The 18,701-nt window shown below is 53.3% G+C and overlaps 2 protein-coding genes across 2 annotated transcripts; both read right to left on the bottom strand.

Moving 5' to 3' along the window:
• Positions 1-1,341: 1,341 nt before the first annotated feature.
• Positions 1,342-13,119, bottom strand: LOC114203898 (glutathione S-transferase theta-4). Its single transcript, XM_088019391.1, has 5 exons — positions 12,293-13,119; positions 10,118-10,205; positions 4,006-4,156; positions 3,274-3,450; positions 1,342-2,062 (listed from the first exon to the last, which is right to left on the bottom strand). Exons 1-5 carry the CDS (start codon positions 12,402-12,404, stop codon positions 1,865-1,867), a joined length of 726 nt encoding a protein of 241 aa, XP_087875517.1. The 5' UTR covers positions 12,405-13,119; the 3' UTR covers positions 1,342-1,864.
• Positions 13,120-13,207: 88 nt separating this feature from the next.
• LOC148162301 (glutathione S-transferase theta-1-like) lies at positions 13,208-15,685 on the bottom strand. The gene is made up of 5 exons (XM_088019390.1): positions 15,268-15,685; positions 15,091-15,178; positions 14,043-14,193; positions 13,558-13,734; positions 13,208-13,474 (listed from the first exon to the last, which is right to left on the bottom strand). The coding sequence occupies exons 1-5, from the start codon at positions 15,377-15,379 to the stop codon at positions 13,274-13,276; spliced, it is 729 nt and encodes a 242-aa protein (XP_087875516.1). The 5' UTR covers positions 15,380-15,685; the 3' UTR covers positions 13,208-13,273.
• Positions 15,686-18,701: the final 3,016 nt, after the last annotated feature.

Below are 18,701 nucleotides of genomic sequence, written 5' to 3'. Positions count from 1 at the left end.
CCATGAGGAGTGAAGGACCAAACTTTCCCAAAAGACAAGGCCTGACTACATTCAAAAACAGCTGCCAGTGAGGCCAGCAAGTCTGTTCAGGGTCATGTCCACATAGGACCAGCCACCTGGGCACCTGAGTCTCCTCCATATAACCCCCTCCCTCTTCCCTTACCTTCCCATTTAAAACCCTCTGAAAAAAAGAAAAAAGAAAAAAGAAAACCCTCTGCCTTCATCTGGACGGGAAAGATGATCTTTGAGATGTTTGTCCACCATCTTCTCAGGTTTCCGGCTTCCTGAATAAAGCTACCTCTCCTTTCCCACCATCACTTGTCTCTCAGGTATTGATTTTCAAGCTGCCAGAAGCAAAACCTGAGTTTGGAACCGGTTCTCTGCCCAGTAACAATAGAATCAGATGGGTAATGTTCCCTCTTCATTTTTTTTTTTTTTTTGGAAGAGTTTGTGAACTAACTTAGTGTTAGTTCTTTTCTTTCCTTTTTTTTAAGATTTTTTTTAAGATTTTATTTATTTGAGAGCATGAGGGACCAAGAGGGCACGAGAGGGGGGAGGGGCAGAGAGAGGGAGCATGAAAGGGTAAGGGGGGGCAGAGAGAGAAGAAGAAGCAGGCTCCTGCTGAGCAGGGAGCCCGATGTGGGACTCGATCCCAGGACCCTGGGATCATGACCTGAGCTGAAGGCAGACGCTTAACTGACTGAGCCACCCAAGCACCCCTGTGTTTTTGTTTTCATGTGTTAGAGGTATTTTCTAACTTCCCTGTAGTTGTTTAAGAACATACTGTTTAATTTCCAGATATTTGTGAACTTTCTAGTTTTCCTTCTGTTATTTTCTAGTTTCACTCCATTAAGTTCCAAGAACATACATGATATGACTTCAATCTGTTTAAATTCATTGAGATTGATTTTGTGACCTGACATAAGATCTATCCTGGAGAATATTCCATGTGCACTTGAGAAGAATGTGTATTCCGGGGCGCCTGGCTGGTTCAGTCGGAAGAGCATGCAACTCTTAATCTTAGGGTTGTGAGTTTGAGCTCCACGTTGGGTGTAGAGATTACTAAAAAAATAAACTTTAAAAGAAAACAAAAGAATGTGTATTCTGTGGTCATTGGGTCGAGTGTTCTGTGTATATATCCAGGAGGTCTATTGGTTTACAGCATAGTTCAAGTCTTCTATTTCCTTGATGGTCTTCTGTCTTGTTTCATCCATTATTGAGAATGGAGTATTGAATTCATCAACTATTATTGTTGATAATTTAATCATATTTATTTTTTAAGTTGTATTAAATCCAGTTGACTTTTTTTTTACTTTTATATATTTATTTATTTGAGAGAGAAAGTGTGCGAATGCAAACGCACATGAGTGGAAGGAGAGGCAGAGGGGGAGGGAGAGAATCTCAAGCAGACTCTGCACTGAGCATGGAGCCTGACGCAGGGCTCAGTCTTGCAACCCTGAGATCATGACCTGAGCCAAAATCAAAAGTGAGATGCTTAACTGACTGAGCCACCAAAGCACCCCCAGCTGATTTTTTTTAAGGAAGCTTTATGCCCAATTGGGGCTCAAACTCACAACCCTGAGATCAAGAGTTGCATGCTCTACCAACTGAGCCAGCAGGGCACCCTTAATCATTTTTAACTTTTAGTTTTTAAACTCTTTTTGGAACCTGGGAAGACCCATGACCACTACCCTCTCCCACACCATGCATACCCTGTGCTCACAGCCCCTGTCCCGGGCTCAGCAGCCTTGGTGGTTGTTATAGTACTTTATTAAGCAGAGAACTGGAGTTGTTTGCAACATCGCCTCTAAGGAAGGAAGCTCAAAAAGGTTGAGCCAGCCAGGCCCTGCAGGATGGGCGGCTTCTACTTGAACTTCTGCAGCAACTCGCAGATCTTCTCCTTGACCATTGGATCCAACGTTGAACAGTCCCACTCTGCCAATTTCATCAGCCGGTCATGGGCCTCCCAGAAGAGGCCAGAGCCAATAGCCAGCTCCACCCTCATGCGCCATTCAGCTACCTTGGAGTTATTGACGAAGACGTTATACTTGCTTCCCATGGGCTGTAGATAGACAAAGAGGAAGGAGGGGTCAGCCAGGAGGGGGCGGGGACCAGCCTCACCTGAGTCCCCTCCTACAGCCTCAGGGGCTCTCCCCATCTGCCTCCCACAAAGAGTGAGTCTGTGACCCACCCCACCCCCAGGCCCGGGCGAGAGGTCAGAGGCTATGTGATAGACGTGGGGGGACCAGTGGAAGATGGATCAGAGTCTCCGGGGTTCTTGGCCCCTGGTCTTGCTGCAAGGCTCCTGAATCCCTCTCTGAGGTAGGACCTGACCCAGATGGCTCCCACTTCTCCAGCATGACACTATCCACGAGTCCTGCCTTCCACCAGGAAATCCCTTGTCCTCCGATGAGGGTGGGGAAGAATTCAGTTCTTTTTTCTCTACATTGAGCCTTCCTCTGTGATCAGGCACAGCGCCTGGAATGGGAGACCCCGCAGGTAGTCTAAGAAACATGCACCCAAGAAGCTCGGGGGCCCCACAAGGGGGTGGGTGTGGGTGAAATGTAAGGGGTCGGGTGTGAAATGTAGGGGACTACACCACCTGGGGCAGAAAAACTGAAGTGGTTTTTCCTGGTGATGGTCTGCCCTTCACCCTGACCAGGGACTAAAGTGGACACTTTGCATACTGGCCAGAAATTATGTTGGTCTTTCAAGACATTGGCCAGGGTCTAAAGTGGCCATCCTGCACACCAGCTAGGTCAGAAGTGGCCACCCTCCCCTCATGTAGAAACCACATAAATGCCCCACACCCAGGTATGCCTCCCAAATGCACAGTGGATGCCCCTCAGATCCGGAGCCATGGGAGCTGCTTTGTATAGCTATAAGTCTGGAGCTCTAGAAAAGAAGCACTCAGCCAAAGGACACTTTGGAGGGCTCTGTATAATTCCTGGAGAGTCCAACGGGAAGAGGAAGCATCCAGGATCCTGGTGGACTCCCTGAGAAATGTTATGTTCTTCTCCCTGTCCCAGGCCTGCCCTCCAGCCCCTCCCCATGCTGAAAAATCATTGTGAAGCATGGATAATCGTGATCCTCCTTGGTTCAAAATCTGTGCTTCTTGTACCCCTGGGTGGGGTCCAGGCACCCCATCCCCGGCTCCCACAGTCCTCCATGTCTCCTCCTTTACCAGCCTATCCTCGAGCTATGGCCCCAGTGGTCACAGAGCAGTCTCACCTGTGCCCAGGTTCTGTGCCCGCCCCCCACCCCACTCCACACCTGCATCATCTCCACCAGGGCCACCAGGTCGGCCAGTGAGATGTGGTCCCCAGTGATGAACATCTTGTCCTGCAGAAACTTGTCCTCAAAGAGCTGCATGTTGTTCTTCGCCTCTACCAGCATCTGCTCTGTCTTCTCAGCTGGAACCTCCTCACCTGTGATCATTGGGATCAGCAACTGGCCAGGGTGGGGAAGGGGAGGGAAGAGAAGGCTGCACTCTAGTCCCATCTGACCCTCCCGTCTTCAGCCTCCTTGTCTGTTGGAGAGGTGTTGGACAGAACCAAGGAAATAAAGTAAGTTCAACTCTTTTAGCGGTTCTGCTTGGTAGAGATCGCCTAGGGCCATTGTTCAGGGGGAGTTTGAGATCCCAGCAGGAAGTAATCCTGTGATTGGTTAGTGATGTCTGTCACAGGCATGAGATGAGAAGTCAGGGTACATATACGGGCTACTGGTCATCTTCAAAATTGGTGGTCTCTATGGGCCCTTTGACTCTGATGTTTTCTAATTCAGAATGAAATTTCTTGGCTCCTCTCCCAGCTTGAGTACTATCAACTCCTTCTGGGTGCCCTTCGCCTTGTTTTTACAAGGCTTTTTCATACCCAGGGGTTCATTCCACACTCGCATCAGCTCTGTAAGGCAGGCAGGGGAGGGAGCCAAGGAAATGAGGCTCAGGAAGGGAGGGAGACTTGCTTGAACTCACCGGTGGTCAGCCATAGCTTTGGTCCCACTCACCTTGATCCAGAGGATCTTGCTCATGGGCAGCTGAATGGCAGTGTGCTGCCAGGCCATGAACTCATCCACGCGGGCACGTGTGTGCAGGTCTGGTGGGTACCAGTGCGAAGGTGTGCTGTACTTGCGGCACAGGTAGAAAAGGATGGCCACACTGTAGAAAGGGAAAGCCAGGGACGCTGCCCTCTCCCTCCCTGAGCCTGTTACACCCACCACCCCAGCATGGCCTGGGTCCAATGCAGGACCTCCAGCCGGAGGTGGGCTCTAGGCACTGACATTCTTCTAGGGGAAAGACGAGCCCAAAGGGTGCCAAGAAAGGCAGTCAGTCCGCTAGTCAGTGAGTGCAAGAGGGAGGCCAGCATGGGAGTGCAAGATGGGAGTTGGTGGATGGCATCAGGAAGGCAGTCTCGGTGCGGAACAGCACGTACGGGAATTCCGGGGTAGTAAGAGGTAGCAATTTGGAGAAAAGGAAAAAGTGTGACCAGAAGAAGGGTGGGGAGAATGGTCAGAGACAGCCAGAGATACTGTGGAGGCACCCAGGGACGCCCCCGGAGATGCAGGAGGATATGGACTTAATCCTCAAGGTTATGGTTACATAAGCAGGAGGATGAGAAAATCCACCTTGATTTTTAGAAAGATCCCTCTGTCCTACAACTCAATAGCAAGAAAACAAATAATCCAACCAGAAATGGGCAAAGAACCTGAGGAGACATTTTTCCAGAGAAGACCTCCACATGGCCAATGGACGCATGAAAAGATGCTCAACATCACTCATCAGCCGGGAAATGCGAGACAAAAACCACAATGAGCTATCACCTCATGCCCATGATGTGACTGTCATCAAAAGGACAAGAAATAACGAATGTTGGCAAGGATGTGTAGAGAAGGGAACCCTTCTGCACTGTTGGTGGGAATGCAAACTGGCGTGGCCACTGTGGAAAACAATATGGAGGTTCCTAAATAGAATTACTACAGTACCGGGCGCCTGGGTGGCTCAGTTGGGTTGAGTGACTGCCTTCGGTTCAGGTCATGATCCTGGAGTCCCGGGATCGAGTCCCGCATCAGGCTCCCCGCTCAGGGGGGAGTCTGCTTCTCCCCCTGAACCTGCACCCCTCATGCTCTCCCTCTCTCTATCTCATTCTCTCTCTCAAATAAATAAATAAAATCTTAAAAAAAAAAAAAAAGATTTACTACAGTACCCAGCACTTCCGTTTCTGGATATTTATTTGAAGGAAACAGAAACACTGTAACAAAAAGATATCTGTACCCCCATGTTCACTGCAGCATTATTTAGAAGAGCCAAGGCATGGAAACGGCTTACGTGCCCATCGATGAATGAATGCATACAGAACATGTGGTGTAAATATACAATGGGATTTATTCACCCATAGAAAAGAAGGAAATCCTGCCATTCGTGACAACATGGATGGACCTTGAGGGGTTATGCTAAGTGAGATCACACAGAAAAAAATACAGTGTGATCTCATTTATATGTGGAATCTAAATACAAACAAACAAAGAAAAACAAAACCATAAGTACAGAGAACACATTGGTGGTTGCAGGAGGCGGGGGGAGGAGGTGAAATGGATGAAGGGAGTCAAAAGGTTCAGACTTGCAGCTATAAAATAAGTCACGGGGATGTCATTGTGACCAAAGTTAATAAGACTGTTTTGTATACTTGAAAGTTGCGAAGAGAGTAGATCTTAAAAGTTCTCACCATAAGGGAAAAAAATCGACAACTCTATGTGGTGATGGACATCAACTACAACTTACTGTGGTGATCATTTCACAATATATACATAAATTGAGTCATGATGTTGTACACCTGAAACTAATATAATGCTGTACGGCAGTTACATCTCCAAAGAAAGAAAGAAAGATCCCTCCGGTACTGGGTGGAGGGGTTCTGAGGAGGGCAGAGGCCAAGGAGGTATGGGGAGGGTACAGACTGGAGGCACCATTTGGAGGGGAAGTTCTTGCTCTTGGCTGGCGGGGGGCAGGAAGGGAGGAATGCAGGGTGGACACAGGCGTTTGAGGTGTCTAGGTCATCTGGGGCCCTGGAGAGTCCTGAGCTGGAGTCTGATATGACATCAAAGTCCAAGGAGCAGGTGCCTGCCCGCCCCACCCTGCGCCCCCTCCCCAACCAACACTGTCTGTGCAGAGTCAGCAGATAAGGAGGGAGCAGAGATGGGTGGGGGGAGAGGACAGGAAGCAGCAGCCTGGGAGGGAGGAGGGAGGGGGGAGCCCCCAAAGGCCCAACTCTATATAAGAAGGGGGAAAACCTCAAGGATGGAAATCCTAAATCCTAAATCATCTCAGCTGATCTCACAATAACCCTGTAAGGTGTGTACCAGTATGCTTCCATTTGAGGAAACTGAGGCTCGGAGATACAACTAACTTGCCAAAGACACACAGCCCATGAGTGACAGGATCGGGGTTTGACCCCAGCAGCCAGGCCCCATGCCTGAGCCTGAGCCTGAGCCTAAGCCCAAGCCCTGCCACTGTTCTTGACCACCTGGCATAGTATGTGACCTTGGCCCGGCCGACCGGGGGGGGGGAGGGAATGGATAGAGTCAGGTGGGGAGGACAGTGAATGGGCAGCAGAGACGAGAGGGTGGTCCCTAGCCTGCACGAAACACCTGAGGGGCAGGCAGAAGTTTGCCTCACTGGCCCAATGCCCCTCCCCATTTTGTGACCTCTGGGAACACACCCTTGGTGGCCAATCCTGGATCATGACCGTTCTGGGCAGACCTGTCGGTGGCCCCCGGTCCCGACTGGCTCCTCCCAGGCTATCTGTAGCCTGTGCCGCTCTAACCAACCCCCAGCCCCCACGGCCACACTCTGTGTCTCTGTCCTGCACCTTGAGGCTGGGGCCCCCAGGGCTCGTTCTCGGCATCAGCCCCCCTGGCTCCCGCACCGGGAGCGCCAGGGCCGAGTGGGGCCCACCAGCCTATTCTTGAACTCTTCTTGCCACCGTAGCAGGCCAGAGCTCACTGTGCCTGGAGGTGCCCCATTTCTTGGGGGGCAGACACCCGGCTGGCATCACAGTTCCTGGTCTGACCCTGGAGTGGGCGCCTGGCCTTTTGTCTGCCTAGCACCCTCTCACTGACTCTTCTCGCAGGGACCTGCTCTTTCATCTTTAATCCAGTGATTTGGAGTGGGGGGACGGTTGCTGGTAGTCAGGGGTCCCAGTGCCACGGCCAGTGAGTGGTCCACAGGCAAGAGGGCGGCTCAGACTATGCCCATGCATGTCCTTCCCTTGGAACATCAGATACCCTGAGAAGGAGGGGCTGATCCTTCTCCAGACAGATGGACACAGAGATGGGCAGGGGAGACTCTGCCCATCTGAGCTCGGCCCAGATTCCCCTAGCTGGAGGGGGTGGGGAGATGAGGGTCTCACTAGAGCCAGGAGGGCCGTCCTGCCACCAGCAGGCCCGGAGCGGGGCGGCGCAGGTGGGGGCCGAGCCTCGGTCTCCCTGGTTCCAGAGGGTGGGGCCACCACCCTAACAGGCCCAAGGGACACAGCATGGAGCCAACAAGGATGATTCTCAAGCCTTAAAATGTAAAGCGATTTACCCGGCTAGGTTTCAGACTTGGTTGGGATGCATGAGATTTTTTTTTTTTTCCCTTCCTATTTCTCTGTTTGGGAATGGGACTATCCAACCTGTGCATGTCCCCCCATTGTATTTTTTTTATTATGATCTTTAAGTAATGTCTAAGACACCCAATGTGGGGCTTGAACTCAAGACCCTGAGATCAAGAGTCACATGCTCCAACAACTGAGGCAGCCTGGCGCCCCTCCCCATTGTGTTTTAGAAGCAGGACAACTTGTCATCTGGTTTCCCAGGTTCACAGAGAGAGCGGAACTTTGCCCCAGGACGAATCATACCATGACTCTCACCCATACCTGATTTGGATAATGTAGACACTGGCATTTGGGGCTGAGAGTTGATGCCAGAGTGATTAAGACTTTTGGAGATGTTGAGATGAGGTGAATATATTTTGCACGCGGGAAGGACATGAATTTGGGGGGCCCAGGGGACAGACTGTTATGGGTTGCATTGTGTCCCCCAAAGATGTGTTGAAATCCTAACGCCCAGTACCTCAGAATGTAGCCTGATTTGGAAACTGGGTCTTTACAGAGGTAATCAAGTTAAAATGAGGTCTTAGAGGGGGGCCTGGCTAGCTCAGGCGGAAGAGCATGCGACTCTTGACCTCAGGATTGTGAGTTCAGGCCCCACACTGGGTGTAGAGATTACTTAAAAATATAAAAGTAAAAATAAAGTGGGGTCTTAGAGTAGACTCTAATCCATTATGACTCGTGTTCTTATGAAATGGGGACGTTTGAACACAGAGACATGCACAGACGGAAGGCAAGATGGCCATCTCCCAGCCAAGGAATGCCTGAAGCTGTCAGAACCTAAGACAGAGGCCTGCAACAAAGCTTCCCCCGCTTCAGAGGGAGCAGGGCCCTACCGACGCCTCGATTTTCACTTCTAACCTCCAGAACTGTAAGACAGTCCATTTCTATTGTTCCAAGTCATTCAGTCAGCAGTAATTTGCGACAGCAACCCTAGGAAAATAATCCAGGCCCTGGGCCCCCTGAAGTCCTGTGGGCCACTTGGAAGATGTACTTTAAGACACCGCCTGGGAGGCAGCCTGAAAAACAGTCTACCCCAAATCTTACCAAACTTCTACTTCCAGTGACCAGTTCACAGGAAATGAAAGGACAGAAAGACTGTGTAAACATGACACCCTGAGAATGTGATCAGCAAAACTCAGACTGTGGGAAACTCCGCAGGACAAAGGACTCGGTTTCTTCAACCACAACAAAAACTCAAAGGCAGGGGGCGCCTGGCGGGCTCAGTGGGCGGAGCTCAGACCTCTGGATCTCAGGGTCCTACACAGGACCCCAAACTGGGTGTGGAGACTACTTTTAAAAAATGCAACGGCAGGGGTGCCTGGGTGGCTCAGTAGGTTAAGTGTCTGCCTTTGGCTCAGGTCGTGATCCCGGGGTCCTGGGATTGAAACCCGAGGCAGGCTCCATGCTCAGCGGGGAGTCTGCTTCTCCCTCTGCCTCCCTCCTGCTTGCGCTCTCTCTCTCTCTCTCTCTCTCAAGTAAATAAACCTTAAAAAAAAAATGCAAAGGCAAAAAAAGTGGGTCATGGAGGGGGCTGTAGATGAAAAGGGACTCAGGAGGCAGATCACCCGCTGCAATACTTGGAAGTTTATTTGGAACGGGATTCCAATGCACAAGCTACAAAGAAACTATTTGTGACATAAACAGTTTTGAATACAAATAGGATATTAGTTGAAATCCAGGGATTATTGTTAATTTTACAAGGTGTCATCATGGTATTGATGCTTTTTTTTTTTTTAAGATTTATTTGAGGGGCGCCTGGATGGCTCAGTTGTTAAGCGTCTGCCTTCGGCTCAGGTCATGATCCCAGGGTCCTGGGATCGAGCCCCACGTCGGGCTCCCTGCTCCGCGGGAAGTCTGCTTCTCCCCCTCCCACTCCCCCTGCTTCTGTTCCCTATCTCACCGTGTCTCTCTCTGTCAAATAAATAAATAAAATCTTTAAAAAAAAAAGATTTATTTGAGAGAGAGAGAGCACATGTGAGTTGAGGGGGTGGGCAGAGGGAGAGGGAGAGAAAATCCCAAGCAGGCTCATCCCCCGGCGCAGAGCCCACTGGGCTCGATCTCACAAACTTGAGGTCGTGACCTGAGTCGAAATCAAGGGGCAGACGCTTAACTGAGCCACCCAGACGCCCCTGAGGCTTTTTTTTTTTTTTTTTTAGAGAGCCCTTATCTCTTAAAAGTATATTCCTAAACATTTATGGGTGAAATGATAGGGTGGCTGGCAAGCAGGGGAATAGAAGTGGGTTACAGGTGATGAGAACATGGGCTCCCCAAGCGGATCACTGTTGGAATGGAGTGAGGGGTACCATGTGAAGGTCGCTATACTCCTCATTACTTAGTATTCATTCTACCTTGGTGTACATATACAACTGATCACAGTAAATAAAAAATAAGCACTAGCAGTCGGCTCCATGTGGATCTCCTGGGAGGAACAGAGACAGATGGTGGGGTGGGGGGCCCCAAGGAAGACTCACCTTTCAGATAAGATAAATTTTCCATCTTTGAGGCTGGGTAGCTTCTTCAGGGGGTTGATCTCTCTGTATTCCTTGCTGTGGTGGTGACCTGAGAGGGGCAGGAAAGGTAAAGGTCTGAGGGTGCTGGGACTGCAGAGAAGAGCGAACCAGGTCTCCCAGGGGCAGAATGCCTTCCTCCCCATTTTCACTAGAAGAGGAAACAAGCCCAGAGGAATACCACAGCTCACTTCAGGTCAAAGGGCAAGTCAGCGGCAGAACAGGGATTAGGATCAAGACTCCTGCCCCCAACCCAGGCTTGGTGACCAGGACAACCTGTTGGCTCACAGAAGTTGGAGGCCTCCAGCCCCCACTCCCAACTCCTGGCCTGAAGCCACAGCCTATGAATCAGCAGAAGCCCTAGAAGCCTGGATCTCGCCCCTTATAGCCCCCTCGGAAAGGGGCAGGGCAGCCAAGAGCCCCAGCACACCGCCGGAATTCAAAGGGAACCTCTCATATGCAATCAATCTATGGGGAATTTTGTTTTGTGGTGGTGTTTTGGTGTTTTTTTCCAAGGTCATTACTTTATTTTTTTAATATTGTTTTTAATTTAAATTCAATTAATTAATATATGATGCATTATTAGTTTCAGAGGTAGAGATCAGTGGTTCATCAGTCTTATATAACACCCAGTGCTCATTACATCACGTGCCCTCCCCAATGTCCATCACCCAGTTACCCCTCCCCTCCAGCAACCCTCAGTTTGTTTCCTATGATTAAGAATCTCTTATGGTTTGTCTGCCTCTCTGATTTCGTCTGGTTTTATTTTTCCCTCTCTTCCCCTATGATCCTCCATTTTGTTTCTTAAATTCCACACATGAGTGAGATCATATAAGTGCCTTTCTCTGATTGACTTATTTTGTTTAGCATAATACCCTCTAGTTCCAGCTACGTCGTTGTAAATGGCAAGATGTCATTTTTGAGATGGCTGAGTAGTATTCCATTGTGCGTGCGTGCACACACACACACACACACATATGCCCCATCTTCTTGATCCATTCATCTCTTGATGGACATCTGGGTTCTTTCCATAGTTTGGCTATTGTGGACGTTGCTGCTATAAACATTGGGGTGCCTGTGCCCCTTTGAATCACTACATTTCTATCTTTGGGGTAAATACCCAGTAGTGCAATTGCTGGGTTGTAAGGTAGCTCTATTTTCAACTGTTTGAGGAAACTTATTTTTTTGTTTTGTTTTGTTTTATTTTTTTAAGTAAGCTCTGCTCGGGGCACCTGGGTGGCTCAGTCAACTAAGCGTCTGCTTTCGGCTCATGATCCCAGGGTCCTGGGATCGAGTCCCACACCAGGCTCCCCGCTCAGCAGGGAATCTGCTTCTCCCTCTCCCTCTGCCCTTCCCCCTTGCTCTTGCTCTTTCGCTTGCTTGCTCTCTCTCAAATAAATAAAATCTTAAAAAAAAAAAAGGTAGACTCTGCTCGACATGGACTTGAACTCAGTTTTTTTTTCTTTTTTTTTAAAGTAAGCTCTCCACTCAACATAAGCCTGAACTCACAACCTGGAAATCAAAAGTCCACACACACGACCAACTGAGTCAACCAGGTGTCCCAATCTATTGGGAGTCTTAACCCTTCCACAGCCAGCTGCCTCTGGCTGGAAACATTTCTGGGGCTGGACTCACACTTCATTTCAGAGCATCAGGTCTCCTCCTCTATGTTCTAGACACTTCTGCCTCTGTGACCTGAGCTTTTAAGAATCCCTTCCATGCTTGGGATAGTGTTGGGTCTGTGTCACCCTGGGCAGGTGTGAACACGATGGGGAGGAATGGGTGTGGACTGAAGCGGGGGTCTTCCCTCAGATGTGAAATGACCACACATGTCTGCAGCCTTTGCCAACTGATCAGAGGTACTGCAGCTAACAAGTGCTACCCTCCCACGAGGGAAAGCCAAGGGCACTGGATGCGAGACTGGGGGACGCTCAGCAGCTCTGCCTTCCACTTTACCTGATAGCAGGGTAGAATATGTGGGAAGGATGGACAGCCTATAGTTCCCTTGGGAAATGTTTCTTCCCCTGTGGACTTTGATGGGGGGGGTGTCTCCTCTGTGTCTCAGTTTAGAGACACCCTGACCTTGTGCCCTGCCTCCCCTCTGGACCAGACCTATGCGCAGCAGCAGGGGGTGCCTACCCTTTAACAGATCCACAAACTGGAAGTCGAAGGGGATGCCATTCTTCCTGGCGAAGATATAGACAGCACGGCAGGATGCTGACAGCAGGTCCAGATAGAGCTCCAGGCCCATGTTGAGACACACGTTGGGCACCCCCACCAGCCACAGCCGCCAGGCTCTGAATCTGAACCTATATGCAGACTGAGCCCTTGGCCCTGGCCGTGTGCCCTTCAGCCGTCTCTAACCCAGGCCCAGGACCCCGAGTTCTGGAACTTCTTGTTTCATTTGGTGGTGTCATGAGGCCAGGAAGGCCGGAATTCTCACAGCAGCAAAGATTCTGGGGAGACTCAGGAGCAGACTGGGGAGATGCCCCTGGCTTGGGGGCAGAAGGTGGGGGCCACCTGCAGCCCTGCCCCTCCCCTCCGTCTTGGTGCCTGTCTGTCCTTGCGGCCCATTTCTGTAAAAGGACTTACACACAGGAATTCTCAGGGCCGGAACTTCATTGCAGCCCATGACCCTGGGCTCTGCGGGGTCCAGAATGGAGACAGGGCAATGAGAACTGACCACGGAGGGTTTCAGAAGCAGGGCTTGGGGGTAGGCATAGGTCAGTCTAGCCTGAACTGTAGCTAGAAAAGTGTTGGGAGAAAAAGAAACAGGAGCCTGGGGAGCAGTCAGGGCACCGGGGACAATGTCACAGGGGTGTCAGGGGTCGGCCAGCCAGGCTGTGCCATGCAGAGAAGCCCAGAAACTTCTGGCTTGGCTTGGGACTGGCAGTGGCCAGGGGAACTCAGCACCTGGCAACTCAGGAAGGCAACTGGACGCACGTGGAGAATTCTGAGTGTTGTTCACTCTAGGCTGCATCATTGCAGGACATCTGTCCCTCTAGATTCTGCTCTAGACCCCCCCTCCGAAGACCGAGTGAGGCTGGAGACAAGTGGAGGGCACACAGCACGTTTATTGTGGCAGGAGAGTGCAGGGGAGCGGGCCCGGCCATACCCCTCTCAGCTGAGCCGCTCCAGCAGTCTCTGCACCAGCTCCTGGGCCAGCTTGGGGTCCCGCTGGGCGTCTCGGGGGTCCCGAGGCTGTAGCACAAGCCTGTGGGCATCCTGGACGAGCTCAGGGCCCAGGGCAGCCTCTACTCGGGCTCGCCACGCTGCCAGCCGGGGCCAGTCTTGAAAGATGTCGCAGCCAACAGCAGTGGGCTGGGGAGACAGGGCAGCTGGAACAGGGGACTCAGCCCTGGGCCCGGGGTCCCCCCAGGGGCAAGCAGGCAAGAGAAGCTCACCTGCATCAGCTCCGTGAATGCCATCAGATCTGCCAGGGAGAGCTGCTCGGTGGCCAGGAAAGGCTTGGCGGCCAGGACCTCCCCATCCAGATGCTGCAGAGCTGGTTTCAGCTTCCCCAACAGCCGGTCTAGCTGCACGGGGTCCACAGGCTGCCCCGAGAAATGGGGCAGGAGGGACTGGGCGGGGGAGAATCGAGGCGGCTTATCCCAGGCTCCTCCAAACAATCTCAACCACCTTGCCACCCTTCCTGGCCACCATCCCCACCATCCGTCAGTGATACCCCCTGGGGCACTGTATTCAGAAGGCTTCTGAAGCCGACATTCAGACTCGTTGGGGGGGGGGGGTGCAGAAAGAGTACTGTGATAGATTACGGATGTCTACCAGGGACAGTGGATGGCAGGCTGTATATAGGCCAGTGGGTTCTTTCCAGCACAGGGGGCTCCGGCTCTTGCCCAAACCTTCACACTAGGGCAGGGAGTCTCACCTTACACAGGTAGACATTGCTAGCAGGCAGCTGGACGGCCGTGTGCTGCCACGCCAGGTACTCATCCACACGCGCGCGGGCCTGCAGCTCGCTTGGGTACCAGTGGGTCGCTGCCTGGTACTTGTGACTCAAGTATAAAAGGATGGCCACGCTGCAAAGAGGAGGCGTCGGAGATTTCCCCAGCCCTCAACGCTAGGCAGCCTCATCTCTCGCAAACAGGGTGATGTGACTGGATCTCTCTCCAACGGCACCTCCAAGGGAGGACCCCCCCCCCATTCCCACATCCCCACCGATGGTCACCTTTTCCCCACCAAACTGCTCCATTCCTCAAGTGCTCCCCCATGGGCCCATATTTCCACCTCCCGTCCCTTCTCCTACCCCAGCCAGCCCTCTGTCTCCAGGCCCCGCTCTCTGGCGTCAGAGTCCTCCTGAACGGGAGGAAGGCGGACCTGCGCGAGGGGTCTCCCAGTTCCCTCCCAGGCCAGTGCTCCCCAGAACCCTTTTCGATCCCCCCTGGGCTCCTGGTACTCGGTGACCAGTTTCTATTCTCAGGCAAGTCCCGGGAGGGGGTTACGTTACTCCCCCATTTGACAGAGGAGAAACATGGGGCACGAAGTTCTGTGACCTGTCCATGGCAGAGAGCGAGGGTGGGGGGAACTGGGATGCAGAGCCCAGGAAGGCCGGGATTCTCTCTGCATCTCCGGTGCAGATCTGGGGCTGCCTCGCCCCCGGCTCCTGTGCCTGAAAGGCCCGGGTTTGGGACCTCTGGGGAGAGCTGACCTCAAGCTTGGATCTTCCCCAGCTGGCTCCAGGTTGTCCAGGACTGCCTGAGTGACCTATGCCCCTTTTCCAGGCTGACGCTACCAGCTTTAGCCCCAAAGCCGCCCCCCAGTCCAGCCCCCGCCACCTCCAAGCTGGGTGAGCTGGAAGGAGGGGGGGGGTCACACCAGTTTGGAAAAATCTCCCAGTGAGGGGTCATCAGCTTTCTGCCTTCCTCCCTCCACCTCCCCCAACCCAGAAGCCTCTGCAGACCCCAGGACCCCATTACCTCTCCGCCAGCAGGAAGTCCCCGTCTTTGAGGGCAGGTAGCTTCCTCAGGGGGTTCACCTTCAGGAATTCAGGCTTCAGGTGCTCCCCTGAGGGATGGAGGGGACGAGTGGCTCAACAAGTTCTGGCCCCTGGACAGACACCCCCCTCCATGGAGCCCAGCCTAGTCAGGGCTCACCCCGTCCTAGGTCCACAGGCCGCAGCTCGAAGGGAATGCCGTTCTTCCGGGCAAAAATGTAGATGGCACGGCACGGGGGTGAGTACAGGTCCAGAAACAGCTCCAGCGGCATGGCTGCCCCTCCCACTGCCCTCACCTACCCTCCTCTCAGGTCTGCCTCCCGGGGCTGGTTCGGTCCCTCCAAAATGGGGCCCGAAGAAATTCGTTCCCCTTCCCTGAAACCTATCTCCTCTGAGCTAGGAGCTGGGCGCCCCGCCAAGCCTCCACACCGCCTGGCCTCTGTGGGACGAGGCACGGTGGGTTGTTGGAGATCTGTCACTGGTTTTCCAGAGCAGAGTCCCCCAGCCTGACCCTTCTCCTCCTTCGTGGGGTGTTACAAAGCACTGCCCTCCACCCCCGGCCTGCGTCTCCCTCTGGCTGGGCCACCCCCTTATCTCTGCTTCCGGGCAGCCAGGGCGGCTTTCGCAACGCAAGCTGCAGGGGGATGCTCCCTGGCAGACACGCACTGTTGGTCTTGAAGGCCTTTTAGTGTCTTTCCTCCCAGCCCATGCCTGTGCCCCCCCCACACAGAGTCACACACTCGCACGCAGTCACGCCTACAAACACACACACGCACAGAGTCACACACTCGCACACAGTCACGCCTACAAACACACACGCACAGAGTCACACACTCGCACACAGTCATGTCCTCACAAACACACAGACTCACACACAGTCACACACACATACACAGTCACACAGAGAGTCTGTCTCTCTCTCTCACACACACACACAGTCACACACTCGCACACAGTCATGTCCTCACAAACACACAGACTCACACACAGTCACACACACACACAGTCACACAGACACACAGTCTGTCTCTCTTGCACACACACACAGAGTCACACACTCACACACAGTCACGCCCTCACAAACACACAGACTCACACACAGTCACACACAGAGTCTGTCTCTCAAACACACACACACAGAGTCACACACTCGCACACAGTCATGCCCTCACAAACACACACACACAGAGTCACACACTCACACACAGTCACGCCCTCACAAACACACAGACTCACACAGTCACTCACACACACAGTCAGTCACACAGTCACACACAGTCTGTCTCTCTTGCACACACACACACACAGAGTCACACACACACAGTCACGCCCTCACAAACACACAGACTCACACAGAGTCTGTCTCTCAAACACACACACACAGAGTCACACACTCGCACACAGTCACGCCCTCACAAACACACACACACACAGAGTCACACACTCGCACACAGTCACGCCCTCACAAACACACAGACTCACACACAGTCACACACACACACCGTCACACAGTCACAGTCACACAGTCACACACAGTCTGTCTCTCTTGCACACACACACACAGAGTCACACACTCACACAGTCACGCCCTCACAAACACACAGACTCACACACAGAGTCTGTCTCTCTCTCTCTCACACACACACACACACACACACACTCACAGTTATATGACCCCACCCCCACCCTCCCAGCCCGGGTCTCTCCTCTCTCTGGTCTGAGTAACTGTCCTGACATCCTGACTTGGTAAAGACATCTCTCTCTCTGTTTGTTTGTTTGTTTGTTTGAGAGAGCGAGCGAGCAAGGGAGCATGTGAGCACACAAGCAGGGGAAGGGGCAGAGGGAGAGAGTATCCAAGCAGACTCCCGCTGAGCGCGGAGGCCCAACTCAGGGCTCTATCCCACCCGCCATGAGATCAGGACCTGAGCCAAAACCAAGCGTCGGGCGTTTAACCGACTGTCCCACGCAGGCACCTCAAGGCATCTCTCTCCTGACTGTCCTCCTCTGGTGCCCCCCACCTCAGGTGCAGCACCCCCACCCCCTGGGGCTCAGGCCAGCCCCCTGGAGTCTTCCCTCCTCCTTACCCAGACCTGATCCCTCCAACCTCACCAGCTTCCTGACCAGCCCCTCTGCCTCCACCAGAGGCCCTCTGTCCTGGTCCACACAGCACCATGGGGGATTCCTCAAGTCCAAATCCGATCCCATGCTCCCCTGCCCGGCACCCTACCACAGCCCAAGTGCCCTCAGCCCTGCGGTGCCCCCTCACCCAGTGTAGCCACACTCCCCAGCCTTGTCGGTTTGCCTCTTGGCCTTCCTCCTGGACTGTCCCATGCACTTCTTTTCTGTCAGAACCCAAGTCTTGAGATGATGAGGGCTGGGCTGTGGGCAGCGCCTCCCTGGACCCAGAGAACAGCCGTGAGTGGGTTGGGAGCTGGGGCCTTAGCCTCCACACTGGCCCATGCCGGTGGGGTGGGGCATGGCACAGGAAACAGCCGCACAAGTCCCCTGGGAACTGAGAGATGGCCTCCCAGGAAGCTGCCCCCTCCCCATTCTGGGACCTGAGGAGGTCGGAGCCACTCTCTGACTTTCTAGGCCCATGCAAGGCAACTGTAATGCCTTCCCCACTGTTTTCACAGGAACCGGCAGGATTTTTAGGCACAAATTCCACCCTCCACAAACACACATAATTGTAGGACATGTAACTTGGGCAGGGCTGTCCCCACCCTTGGTTTCAAGGACAGTTCATGGCTCAGACCAGCCAGTGAAGACCCTGTACCCCTTGGCCACTCTGATCGGATCAGCCAGGGTCCGAGGGCTGTGGCAGGACTTTCTGGGAAAGAGGGGCTGGGAACAGACACAAAGCTGACCCCCGCTGAGGCCCACGGTCCTTCCCAGGGAGAGGCTCTGGAAGCCACTGGCTGCAGAAGGAACACAGCTGGCTGGAGACTCTTCCCCAGTGGAGAGGGAGGGCCAGGGCCGGGCAGGCTCCAGGAGCCAGGCTGTCCAGAGCCAGCCATCCTGGAGCCCAGGCAGAAGGGAGCGAAGCCAGGCAGGCCCGGCCACGCCGTAGAGGGGAGGCTGGGCTCAGACCCGGCATGCCCGGAGCTCTCAGGGAGCCCTGAGTCCAGTGGCCGGGACCTGTAAGCCCACAGTGCCCAGGGAACCCCAGCTGGCTCCACCCTATGGGACAGGGGTCCCAGCCATGCGGTACAGGGGAGGAGCGAGAGAGGGACGACAGGGAGAGAGTAACCTGGAAGCAAGATGGGGAGACAGAGCGAGGGAGCAGGGCAGCGAGGCGCACTTCCGTTTGTTCCTTTACTCCTCCATTCACTCATCCAACAGAGAGCGCGACTCCGAGGCAGACAAAAAGCAGTGGAGGGAGAAGTAAAAGGTTCGGGGGCCCAGAGAGGAGGCTTGCGTTTCCCCGCTCTCCAAGCAGGACCTGTGATGGAACCCTGGTTGGGTTCCCCGGAGGGATCGACAGCTTGCACCAGGACCTTCGGGATGGGGCTGTGGGCCCCTAGGAAAGCCCCCATTCCCTCCTGCCAAGCCACCTGCCATGGCCACCCTTCCCAGCACAACACAGCCAAGATC

This window comes from Eumetopias jubatus, unplaced genomic scaffold (assembly GCF_037043125.1).
Source record: "Eumetopias jubatus isolate StellerSeaLion01/CBP00866 unplaced genomic scaffold, mEumJub1_p1.0 scaffold_16, whole genome shotgun sequence".
NCBI classification, from domain to species: Eukaryota; Metazoa; Chordata; class Mammalia; order Carnivora; family Otariidae; genus Eumetopias; species Eumetopias jubatus.
The sequence above is the reverse complement of the archived record's forward strand: the minus strand, read 5'-3'. Positions and strand labels throughout refer to the sequence as shown.